The sequence below is a fragment of the Eutrema salsugineum genome, unplaced genomic scaffold (genome assembly GCF_000478725.1).
Source record: "Eutrema salsugineum unplaced genomic scaffold, Eutsalg1_0 scaffold_14, whole genome shotgun sequence".
NCBI classification, from domain to species: Eukaryota; Viridiplantae; Streptophyta; class Magnoliopsida; order Brassicales; family Brassicaceae; genus Eutrema; species Eutrema salsugineum.
Genome location: NW_006256877.1, coordinates 5,698,704 through 5,712,151, shown reverse-complemented (window position 1 = coordinate 5,712,151; position 13,448 = coordinate 5,698,704). Strand labels below are relative to the sequence as shown.

General features: G+C 34.0%; 2 protein-coding genes across 2 annotated transcripts; one reads left to right on the top strand and one right to left on the bottom strand.

Annotated features, from left to right (window-relative positions):
- Window positions 1-630: 630 nt before the first annotated feature.
- On the top strand, window positions 631-1,029 carry LOC18022833 (S-protein homolog 9). Its single transcript, XM_006405706.1, has one exon. The coding sequence runs from the start codon at window positions 631-633 to the stop codon at window positions 1,027-1,029; it is 399 nt and encodes a 132-aa protein (XP_006405769.1).
- Window positions 1,030-4,510: 3,481 nt separating this feature from the next.
- On the bottom strand, window positions 4,511-7,849 carry LOC18022832 (cytokinin hydroxylase). Its single transcript, XM_006405705.2, has 5 exons — window positions 7,515-7,849; window positions 7,196-7,422; window positions 6,878-7,110; window positions 5,945-6,329; window positions 4,511-4,933 (listed from the first exon to the last, which is right to left on the bottom strand). The coding sequence occupies exons 1-5, from the start codon at window positions 7,792-7,794 to the stop codon at window positions 4,511-4,513; spliced, it is 1,548 nt and encodes a 515-aa protein (XP_006405768.1). The 5' UTR covers window positions 7,795-7,849.
- Window positions 7,850-13,448: the final 5,599 nt, after the last annotated feature.

Below are 13,448 nucleotides of genomic sequence, written 5' to 3'. Positions count from 1 at the left end.
AGAGAATAGGTTTAACATTCAATATACCCGGAAGCTATTGGCGATGGGGCTTCTATTATTCTATCGGATCAGATTGTTTGTATGAAAAAAGCGGTTTTGTTATATACAGTGGTTATCTTCCTTATCTGTATTGATGATATATTTTTTCTGCTGTTGCCAGGCAATGCAGTCTTAAACCAAAGACATTGGAAGATAGGTATCAGGAAGAACGATCAAAGAAGAAGACACAACAACAAGAACGATCAAAGAAGAAGACGCAAATTCAAACTAAAAAAAAAATTTTTTAAGCACCCCTTTTTAGCACCTCCCATTGGACCCTGAAAAAAAATAACATCTTAAAAGAAATGCTTAAACAACAAAACTTCAAAAATACTAATTTAAAAATGGTTAAGCACTCCTTAAGGTGCTAACCATTGGAGATGGCCTAATTAGATGCAAAAACAGTAAAAGCGATAAGGACAAGAGAAAAACAGCAAAACCGGATTCGTATTAGTCAAAACAAAGATGTTTAAAAATAGCTAGAATGAATATCCATGTAAAAAAGAGTATAAAAAGACATTGCCCCTTCTAATTATCTACAAAAATTACTTCTAAATCTAAACGAAGTGTAGAACAAGGAAGAGCAAAACAATGAATCGTCTCTCGTGTTTTCTGCTCGTTATTGGATTGTGCATGGGATTGAGTAACGCAAAGTGGAATGAGAAAAACTCTGTATTCTTTAAAAATTCTCTAGGCCGGAACAATATATTGAAGATCAATTGCATATCGAACGACGACAATCTAGGCTTCCACTATTTGCGACCTGGAGAAACCTACGATTTCAGTTTTCATGATAGTGTTTTGAAAACAGAATTCTTTTGTGATCTATGGCAAGGACCTAATTTCAAGTTCCATGCAGGGTTTACGGGATATGTAGGTGGTGGTCTCATAGTTCATTATGGTAAAAAGAACTTTTGGGATGCTAGAGAAGATGGGATCTACTTCACACATGGCAAAAAAACGCCTAAGTTAGAATACAAGTGGAAGTAATCATTAGAAATCTGTTTTAAGTTAAGCAAAAAAAAAGGGTTTTCTTCTGAATTGTGGAAGCGAAACCTTTGTAACAAATTATCAAAAGCATCTTTATACATGTATCTTATTATATAAATGAAAAACTTTAAATGTATGTAAGTCCATTTTGAAAAAATTACATGCATACATAGAGCTAACCCTAGTCTCTCTATATGCAGATAATATCAATAGGCTTCGGAAAAATACACTTAATTGGGCTCAATAGTCGAGCTCATAAATCAATATTTCCGCTAAAGCCCAGCATAGGACGATATCCAAATTTTTGTACTACATATAATATAGCACATGAACCAAAAGCTAAAGCTTTCAAGTTTCAAGAAAAAAAATTGTAGGATCAAGACCTGAAACATTTTTCTATATTACAAACAAGATTACTAATGTCTGATTACTGGTACCCTCTTACGGATGTTCACATATTGCATCAAGTTCGAGGTTCAAGCCTCACTATGCATGCATATGTTATCTAACGTAGCCAAAATGAAAATAAATTATGTATTTGTCTTATTTTTTTTTCCTCCGACAAAGAACTTTATTGATTTTGCAAATCACAAATTCACAATATTTGTTTACAAGAGGATATAGTAAATTTGGGCAACAATGATACATTGACCAAAGAGTTACATCCAAGATTGATTTCCTAGCTAGCATATATATCACCGCATGTATTCAACTCACGATGCCTAAAGGAAATTTTGTCTTGCTTAAACATATCGCTTCACCGGTTGATTGCCTCCATATAATGCTGAAGTTTAAGGTTTGTAATTTTCTGGTTGATAATACGGTTGATATTCAAATATTCACCTTCAAACTCTACCACTCAATATCCGAGGGCCCAAGTTGCTTGCATAGCCCAAATAATTGATGTACATTCTACTTCTTCAGTTGTGTTTCTCCCTTGAAACTTACCCATACATAGTCTAAGAAAGTTCCATTGCTATATCGAAGAATCCATCCAAGTCCCGAGTTTTGATTACCTTCATAATGGGATGCATCATATATAATTACACTTAACCTATAACCTTTATTTGGTTTTATCCATCGACTTTGCTCTTGTCTAGTCCTATGGCCGGTGTCTACGATGATGTCTCCGTTGGAGGAGATCTGCTGATCCCTTTTTTCGCATCCTCAGTTGCTCTCTTTATCGTTCTACTTCGGTGATATTATGATGATTGAATAGGAGATCATTTTGACTTCTCCATAGCCTCCAAAGCACTTAAAAAGGAAGTTTCAGGTTTGTTTCAGAGACAACTATTCCGGTGTAGAGAGAACAAGTATCGTACTTTGTCTTCCAATGAAAATTTTCGATTCTTGAGGATATGCAGAGGCATTCCTGATAAACGCCAGACTTCTTTGGCATATTGACATGAGAAGAAGGTGTGCTCACTGTTAGTGTAATGTTCACTGAGAACAAAACCGGTCTACATTGTACAAAAACATATGGAAAATATTTAACTTTATTTAAGGGTTTTGAATCCCTAAAAGAGATAGGCTTGTCTCATTTCCAATAGAACTAGCAACATTTGATCTCTAATAGGTACATTGTACAAAAACTAGTCCGTAAAATAGATACGAATCGACTACAGCGGTTAGAGGCACATGCTTCTTCTACTTCTACCTAAGACCGAGTTAAAAGTTGGTCATGTCAATTTGTTTTCACTTAAATATTGTACAGCGATTATTTAATTAAAAGTTGATACACTATCAAAATTTTAAAATCGTCTATATATTTGTTCTCATAATTTGTATTTGATAATATTTGAGATAGCATTTTCACATTTTCACATTTTCACATTTCCACCAAATCTTATTTGATCACGAAGATTTGTCTCTTTTGATACTGGAAGGATATTTGCTTAACTTCGTCAAACAAGATACAGTATATCACTATTTAAATGTAGATGCATACGCGTGTGTATGTTATAACAAATATTTACATTTCCTAGATAGTTTATACTATTGTAGTGTATTTTCTTCTTTTTTTTGGCTAAAATATTGTTGTGGTGTATTTTATGAATACAAGACTATTACTCATAATTCTCATTCCAAACAAGTAGTCGGAGTGATTACAGACCATAGAGATCTAAATGGGATCGCTTAACTGATCTCATGACAACTAAGAACTAATTAGCATCGGATTGATTGCGTTACGGAAAATTGAACAAATAATTATTCCTTTAATATTTTCTTGCATCATTTGTACAACAATCCAGTTATTTATTGGAGCGTATCTAACAGTATGACGATATTTTTTTTGACTTGTCAGTTCAAGAAAAATTATAATGACGATATGTTTTTATATACGCGTATATATGTTATATTATTATAATTTCTAACAATATTTTCTAATTCTACACATGGACATACAATACAAAATTCTTTTTCTACCATGCACTCCGATTGCTTTACTTCTACCACATTTTCTTTTTAATATATTTAAGATAAAGAAGCAAGAATCAACCTTAGTCATTGTAAGTGCAATGGCTGCCACCAAACTTAACCAACAAAAATAAAAGTTGAACTCCTTTTCCCCCATCCCTAATCACTTTTTTTGTTTCTTTGATTATTATACTTCTTGTTTTATGTTTGTTATTATTAGAAGCTTATCTAGATTGAACCCATCTCAATATAACATGATGACTTTTATTAATATTGAATATCAACTTCACTTTCTAAACCCAATAAAAGGGGATCGATGGACAATTGCTTTTTGGCCCATATGCCAAAAAGGTTATTTGATACCATTTTGCAGCCTCAAAAGCAAATAAATATGACCTTACACAAAGACAACAGTCGCGAGACTCCCAACCTTTCATATCTTTCTGTGATTAATTTATTACTAAGAAGATTATTTATATCTTGCAACTCGTCCTTATTGAATCAATTGAATCAATTAAAACATCAAACAAATAAGCTTTGGCCTATAAAAAATTACAATCATTTGTTAGTCTAATAAATATTAGTTCGAAATCTTCTTTTGAGCTTTCTCACTTCGAATGCCAACTTAGTCTACCATTTTTTTTTTGGCATAGCAAAAATATTTTAATGCATGAGTTTTGAAATCAGTGCGAAAATTTATGTCATCAAATGTACATTTTTTTTAGTTTTTACCATGGATCAGTTTAAAATGTTTTACTAAACGTGTATATTTTTGAGAAATTCTAAGAAATAGCTTATATATTTTAACATATATGAAAAAAAAACATGAAGGCTGTTGAGTTGTTTTCGTCACTTTTAAATAATATCGTAAAACCCATAAAAGAAAGAAAAAACACAAAAGAAAATGTATTTTGAGGAAAAAGAATAGCATATATTCTCTCGTATAGCATTTATTCCAATAAAAATCCCCCATGTTACTCAAAAAATTCACAAACCCCAAAATCTTTCCTCTCCCAGCGTTTAACCAAGGCATTAAAAACCAATCTCTTAACCCCAAAAGTCTTCATAAATCCAATGGTTTCAATATCACTTGAACTCCATACTTAGGTTTTATAGTAAGCACAACGATTGGCGCATGTCTATAATTCTTTGATATCGTGAAGCTAAACTTCGAAATTAGCGTCGCTAATATTATTTTTGCTTCCATCATCGCAAATGATTGTCCAATACAGTTTCTAGGACCGGCTGCAAATGGAATAAAATGGCGGCCAGGAGCGAATGGTCTACCTCCAAAACGTTCAGGGTTGAATTCATTTGCGTCTTTACCCCATAGTTCTTCACTGTGATGGATCGCGAGGACCGGAATCCATATTGATAAACCTTTGGGAATTGTTAGATCACCTAGTTTTATATCTTCAAATGCCATCCTTGGTAGAAGAGTGGCTGGAGGGTAAAGTCTTAGTGACTCGTTTATCACTTTGTTTAACTGGTATAAGGGAAGAAAAAAGACAAAATAGTTAGGAGAAATATTCTATTAATTTATATTGGAATCATATCTTATGATCATGCGAAGTGCCTCTTGACTCTTTCTCAAACATCTTTTAGTTTGAGAATTGACTTTTCCTTTTGAAAAAGACTATCAATGAAGCTGTCAAAATCTAATCATTAGTTAATACAGATTTCAGATTTTTTGCATATATAATATTTTATGCAAAGCATGTCTTAGTGCTAATCATTAAACAAAAGACATGTATCATTTACCCATTTGTTTATGCCTGAAAATCTATGTACCAGTCCCTCTATTTCTTCTCAAATTTTAAAGCTAGCTTAACCAATTGTTAATCATATCTTATTTAAATAACTATTTCTAAGACGAAACGTGAATTATGTAAAACCAGATACAAAAATGTAACGACTGATTCAAAATGAATACATCTGTAGAAATCAATAAACCTACACATTTCTATTACGCTTTTTATTTGATTTCGGCTAAGATTAAGCATGAAGACAAAACTAGAAGATATGATCTACTCATTAGGTTTCTGTGTCGACTTGGTGACTATGTTATTAGCTTAGATATGGAAGAAGCACTATGAAGTTAGTGGCACTGCCTATACTGTGTTGAATGTTTATACCCCACCCGCACCAATTCATCATTATAAAGCTAATTCTACTACTTCAAACAAAATAATTAGTTTCAATATTGTATAGTTATATACTTATTAAATTGGAGCAAACAACAAATATCATCTTTTATGTGTATGAGTTAGTGGCCTTCGAGTCCTACTCAGAATCTACTCAGAAGATGCTACCATTCAAACCTAATATAACTTTACACCTACGTTGACTCGATGGATCTAACCAAAAAAATTAAAATTTGTAAGAGAAGAATTGATCTTAGGTTTAGAATTCTAGTTCTAATTAATGGGTAAGAACAATATATTTTAGATGTTATAAGTTGTATATCATGTATCTAGCTAAGAGTGAAAATACGTACCGAGGTAAGCTTGGATAGTTGATCAACCGAGGGAAGACCGTCGCAGCCACATACCTCTCTGACCTCATCACGAACTTTTTCCTGCCACGAGGGGTTATCGGCGAGGAGCATCATTGTCCATGTGAGGAGCAATGCGGTGGTCTCATGACCAGCAAAGAAGAACGTCTTGCATTCATCCATTATCAACTGAAGATTGTTGTTATCCTTATTATTGTTCTTTTGGCTATCCATTTCGTTCAAGAGAAGGCCAAGAAGGTCATCGCCGTGAGTACTGCTCCGGCCCATCTCGGCGCAGTCCCTCCGGCTTTGTATGATCTCTATCAACAAACGTTCCACTTCCTTTTTCAGAGACTTTATCTCTCTGTTGTATTTGCTCGGAAGAAACCTATAGACACAAAATATTCCATGTCAAGTCAAGGTTTGACTGTACTAATTAAGGTCAACTTTAAAGCAATAGTCATTTGAAACAAAACATGTTAGAGAGTAAACGGGTGATATATACTTGTGCTCGACATAGAAAAACAAATTGCTTGAAACCCGGGAATGACACATCAAAGCACAAACTAAGTTTCGAAATCTAAAATCACTAAGTTCACAATTAACAAAAATAAAAATTACCACATACAATTTTACGTGAACAAAAAGCAGTATACTTTTAGTTAACTAACTAATATTTTTTTTTAATACATTAAAATTGGTGTATTTAAATGATAATAAAAATTTTAGTTGGTATATTATAATGGAATTTTTCCTGCATATTGTTTTTTATTTTGTCCACAACCCAAATACCTAAAATAAATAGTTCGGTAATTCAAATCGATGGTATCGAATTCACATATATAATATTTTGGAATTTCTGCATATTGTTAATAATTGAAAAGCACATTGGTATATAAAAAACTAGAAACTTTTGAGTGAGGAAGAAAAACCAACCGGCTGCCGGGAAAACAGAGGTGGCGGGTGGCTTGAGCGCAACGGCGCTGGAGGACGGTGAGGTGGTGAAAAAGCTCTTTGCCTTTCTCAAAGCTGCTCCCAAACTCCGTCCTCGATATAATATCAGCCGTGAGCTGATGCATCTCCTCCCCTATCTCAACCTCTCCTCCTCCTTCTTTCCTCAACCTCTCCACTAGCCTGCTCGTGCACTCCACCATGTGCCTTGCATAGCCCTGCATCGTAAAGGGTATTTCAGTCATTCAACAGTCAGTTACTTTGCATTTTTTTTGTGTGCATGAGGTTAATTTCTTGACGTGCCTTGAGCCTTTCTCCGGTAAATGCCGGTGCAGCAAGGTGACGTTGGTGGTGCCAATCTTGGCCATTAGCCATAAGGAGACCACGACCAATAAAATTCTTGGTTCCTTGTTGCTGTAGCCACGATCTTCCACTTACACCGTTATGCTTCATAAGCAATTCCTTTATCAATTCCGTTTCCGTTAAGCAAAGCCTAGGATCCGTCCCGTTCCACACAATAAATCTCTTCCCTGTTCAAGCCAAGGGAGCAATATATTGACGTTTGGTTTAATCAATATTTTACATGTAACCGAGTTTTATAATTAAGATTATAAGATCATACCGTATTGTTTGGACCAAGTGACGTAATGCGGTAAAAGGCGACCGACGATGTCATGGTGAATAGAGTCACAATCCTTGGAAGCGGATTGTGAAACCATGGCCGAGATTTCAAGGATGTTTCCGGTTAGAGGACGCGGTTTAGGACCGGTTACGCCTTGCCTTCCCATGATCTTCTTGATTCGCCTAGGTGTTAGCCAGTAGCATGATATGGTGTCGTATAGAACTCTTAATATCAAGGTCACGAATATCACGAGGAGTGATTTTAATAGTGTAAGCAACATTTTTTTTTTGGCTTTCTTTCTTTTGAAGTTTCCACTAACAAAGATAAGAGAGAAAGATCTTAAAGAAGGACAGACAAAGAGAAAAGATGGTGTATTTATAATGTTGGAATGGGGTACGAGATACTATTTATATAAGTATGGTAATTAAATCTAGAAGTACTAATTATGGTTCGTTGTTGCATATACATTTAACCAAATGGGAGTTATGAGAGAACTAAATAAGTAAAGGAATCTGGTAATTTTTTACATTAATACTACACCTTTCCATTTAATCTATATATTTTAAACAGAAATACAGTACATTATTACCAAAATAAAAGCAAGATTTTATTTCACAAACATCATAAATGTAGAGAATTTTTAAACTAGTACAAATTTTATGTTAGAAAAGGCTTCGTTAAAGTTTAGGAAATGCTCTTGAATGATTTAGTACATTTTCGTAGAGAACAATTCTTGGGTTCATCCCTAGGAGTGAATTCATTCATTTACCCCCTCGAACAAGAATTTTCCTTTTCGTAGAACTCTTCCTAAACTTAAAATTTATAAAATTTCCTAAAATTCATGCATGTTAAGAAATCCTCTGTGTTTTTTTTTTTTTAGTTTTACAATGAGTAAAAATTATGCATGCTAAATATCCTTAGTTAAAGTTGAGAAAAGAAGAGTCAAATATGGAAAAACAGGAACTCGGTATTCTTTGCAAACAAACAGGAGTCTGCAGCAGTAATTGTACAGAGGGCTAAAGAAGAAGCTTTGCTTTGGTCGAAGCTGCATGATCCTTCAGGCCTGGTGGATCGTAACAAGAATTTCTTTAATCTTGTCGATTCTAAATGGCAGCCTCCAGCACTGGGCGTGGTTAAGTGCAACTTACATGCTAATTGGAGGAATGAAGTTTTACACAGTGGTGGGGCGTGGATCGTCCGAGATCATCAAGGCTCGGTTCTCTTTCATGCAAGAGAAGCTTTTACTCCTTCGCCTAACAGAATTATTGCGGAGCTACGGTGTATTATCTGGGCAATTCAAAGCTTGTGTGACCTACACTTCACAGAGGTTTTGCTAGTCTCCGACTCTCATTCGGTAGTAGAGGCAATCTCTAAACCTCTTCTCTGGCCGAAATTCCGCTCTTTGACCACTCTTATTGCCCAACTATGCAACGGTTTTACCTTTTGTTCTATTGAACATGAATCGGTGGGAGCCAATAGAGCAGCAAGGGAGATCTCTCAAAGTGTCACCCGAGATGGCAGGTTCAATTCTTACCTGGCTAGAGGAGGACCTTCATGGTTGCAGGATTTATTACGTTAATATGGAAGGAGCATCTTTAAACCCTTCCCTTAGGTGGTTGATGCTCTGTTTTCAGCCTTTGGCTTTTGTACTAATCTTCCCCTTTGGTTAATGCAAATTCAGACGTTAAAAAAAAAAAGTTTGAAGGCATTAACTAACAAGGCCACTATAATTAAGAAGAACGTAGAGATTAACCATATCAGCTTTCTCATTCATAATAGAGCCAAACAGGTCGTCTAAACATCAGACTCGCAACAAAGTCAATTCGTTCGAGAAATTATGTGTACTTCAACATTTTGGTCTTGTTACAGATTTGACCATTAGATAATTGTCGAAGGACATCACTCACATTGGTGTCATTAAAATTAACCAATCTCTTATTTTCTTTACGTTTTTCATTTTTTTTCTTCCACAACCCAACAATTACATCACATTTGGCCCGTTAAAGGATTGGTCCGAAACCGTCTTCAACTGGTTCGGTATGAATGATTTGGGAGAAAATACGTTATTTTGCTCGAGCTCCTTTTGCAAGACTATCCGCTCGGACATTTGAACTTCTGGGGATATGGGAGAGAGTGAAATCCAAGAAGCTTTTCTGGAGAATGCGGAAGGCTTCCAACTCCGATAAGAATGATGGCCAATCCGATGAGAATGATGGCCAATCCGATGGAGATTCAGACATGCTTACCAGATCCAAGTAATCGGTTTGAAAGTGTACAGATAAAATATGTCTATCTTTCACGTAAGACATAGCCCATAAAAGACTCTCCAATTCGGCATAAAGGGCCGATAGGCTTCTACGACAACCCTGAAAGCCAAAAGTCTCGTCACCCCTCTCCTTTTTCAGATTCCACCCGAACCCACTAACCAGACCGTCTTTACGTTTTTCATTTTATGTTTATGTTTGTGTTTGTCACATACAGAGATATTTTTAGACAAAAGACGTACAGTATAATATTTCTAAGTTTGAGCTTTGATTTATCACCCTACATTTTCTGACGTAATATTGAATAAATGTATATCATATATATTATAAGCAAAGTAAAATTTTGAGTTAAAGCTCTCTCATTCAATTTTAGGGTGGCTAATTACCCTTTACCCCTTCTTATATTTTTTAAATTAATTTTAATAACAAAATTTATTAAAAAATGTAAATTAATTAAAAAATATTAAAAATCGTAATTAAATAAAAATATTAAAAATCGTAATTAAATAAAATATCAAAAATCGTAAATTAATAAAAAAAAAAACTGTTATCATCTATATTATAAGCAAAGTAAAATTTTGAATTAAAACTCTCTCATTCAATTATAGGGTGGCTAATTACCCTTTACCCCTTCTTATATTTTTATTATACATTATAAACAAAGTAAAATTTTGAGTTAAAGCTCTCTCATTCAATTTTAGGATAGCTAATTACCCAGAAAATTGCCCAATTCAGACCTAAATTTTTGGAAAGTGTTAAAGTTAGGCTTGAACTATTTTTCTGGTTAAAACATACTTAAACATTATGTACTGTGCTTTGTCATACTTGAACTCTGTTAACATTTGAAAGGCATTCTTAATCTTTGGTATAGTTTGAATTTCGTACTCCATCTTTATGCTTTGTGCTAAAACCAATTTTCAACATAACTCTGTTAAGTTTTCTGTCAAGCCGTGGTCTACGTGGCGGCCACATAAGTAACGTCGTCATTTAAGGTTTCTTAAGTTTTTTGGGAAAAACGTGAAAACGATGTCGTCTGTTCCTTAACTTGGGGAAAACACATTCTATCCCGCGACACAACCTTTCATATTCTCTTCTTCTTCGTCGAAACAAAGTAACAGAGCAATCATCACTTAGGGCTTGGAGAAGTGAGTTTTGAAGTGGTGTAAGCTTTTGATTATTGCATAGAGCTTGGAGATATGAGGTAAACTTTGAGTTCGTGTTTCTTCTTTCTATTTTTGTATCGATTAGCTAGGGTTTAGAGTGTGATTTATAATGTTATTTGATGAGAGGCTTTGATTAGATCGCTTTATGGTTTAGGTTTTAGATACAGTATTGGTTCTAAATCACCATCTAATATCATTGCGGCAAGAGATATAATTTTTGACTCTGAAAATCTGTTAACTCTCATTTCAGTTCCGAGGAGGCTGTGTTTCAAGTGCATCACAATGGGAAGTTCGTGATGTCAATGGTAAACGAAACGACATACATTGGAGGAGAGGTCAACACGCTCATAAGCCGTCCAGCCTCCATGTTTGAAAATCTGGTGGATTCATTGAAGATGTCTTTGAGCGGACAGAGGATTTGGTTGGATTTTGAGACTCTTGTTATTGCTTCTACTCTGATTTTTGGTTTTCTTTTTGTTCTACAATGAGAATTTTGCACAATGAAACAAAATTGAACAACAGTTCAATACACAGTCGAACCTAAACCATGACAATGACAAAGATTTGTGTTCTCATTTAAATACACGAATTGTGGCTCAAAAATGACAATGCCAAAGACTAGAACAACACATAATCGTTATTGAAAATGCAAAAAACACTACAGATAATCCTAATGGAAAATGTAAAATACAATCACACCCATTACCAATCCACTAACCATCACATTTTTAATGAAACTCATGACTGCATTAAGCTTTTCAATCTCATTTTTGCAGGAACAGACATCAGCTTTTAACTCTCCAATCTCCTTCTCAAATCCGGCGGCTTCTACTTTCAATGCTTCAAGTTCAGGTCGAAAGCGTTCAACCTCTTCGACGATAGAAACATCTGTCCACTTGAACAGATGATTTTTATCCTAACAACAATACAACAGACTCGATTTATATGGGTCACTGACATCAAAAGAAAGAACAAATTAATTAACAGAGACTATACATTACCTCATTCGATCCATACGGACAACAATAGAATAGTCTCCCCGGATTTTGATACGTCTCCGAAGTTCTGATGTCTGTGCCGCTTGAAGGAGATTACTTCAAAAAAAGAATTGGCGTTAGTTATCGGATGAAAAGAAAAAAGAAATCTACTCACAACGTAATACACTAACAAACACATAAGAGGGACAAATTTTTAATTTACCTGAACTACTAGAAGAAGACATTGAATGCGAAAAACAATCCAAAGACTGAAGAATTTGATTTTTAAATCCCTAAGTCGTCGATATGTCAAGTATCGAAGGGTTGAAGAAGATATAAACGACATCGCTTTATGTACTTTACTTGTTAAACTTGATAAGTCCAAAACGACGTCATCGCTGACGTTGATGCCACATATACGTGATTTAACGGATCGTTAACACCTATGGACAAATTTATTTAAGCACAATACACATAGATTACGGATGAAATTCAAATAGTTATAATGTTTAAGTATGTTTTAACCAGAAAAATAGTTCAAGCCTAACTTTAACACTTTCCAAAAGTTTAGGTCTGAATTAGCCAATTTTCCCTAATTACCCTTTACCCTTTCTTATATTTTTAAATTCATTTTAATAACAAAAATATTAAAAATTGTAAATTAATTAAAAATACTAAAACTCATAATTAAATAAAAATATTAAAAATCGTAATTAAATAAAATATTAAAAATCGTAAATTAATAAAAAAACTGTTAAAATCGAAATTTAATCAAAAAACATTTAAATTTAATAAAAATTATTAAAAATCGAAATTTAATCAAAAATATTTAAAATAGAAAATAACGAAAATTTAAAAATTGGAATTTAATAAAAAAGACATTTAGAATCATATCATATATAATATATGCAAAGTAAATTTTTCGCTATAAGGTCTCTCATTCTATCTAGGTAACTAATTCCCCTTTATTCATTAATAAAATCTTTTTAATTCTCTTTTATTCGTTAATCGGATTATCTGTTGAGCGAGATTATCTGAAAAAAAAATGTACATGTGATGTGGGAAATCCTAGCTTAAGTTGAGAGCTATATATAAATATATTACTTTTTTAAATGTATCTTAAGCTCAATTGTGGTTTGGTTTCTACATTGGTTGGCTTTTTGTTGTATTGTTTACCGTCTTTATTTTTTATAAATCAAATTTTTGTTTTTTTCTATTGTTTTTTCCGTTTTTTCAGTACCAATAGTAGTGTTCCTCGATTATATGTTGTTGTTTTGTATTGTCAGTTATTCTTCCTTACTTAACGTGATTAAAACCATGTCAACATATCATAAATCATCTTCATTGTCTAATGAACAGGTTTTAAGTCTTTTGTTTCTTTTTGCTTGTTTTAAAGATGGAGTCCGCTTTGAAATCGTCCGCCCTGCGCCCCGCAGTATATGATTCAACAGGAATCACACTGATACAATCTAAACCTCTGGTAAAATGCCCCCGTAACCCAGCAGATAAAGACCCGATTCCTTCTCTTAC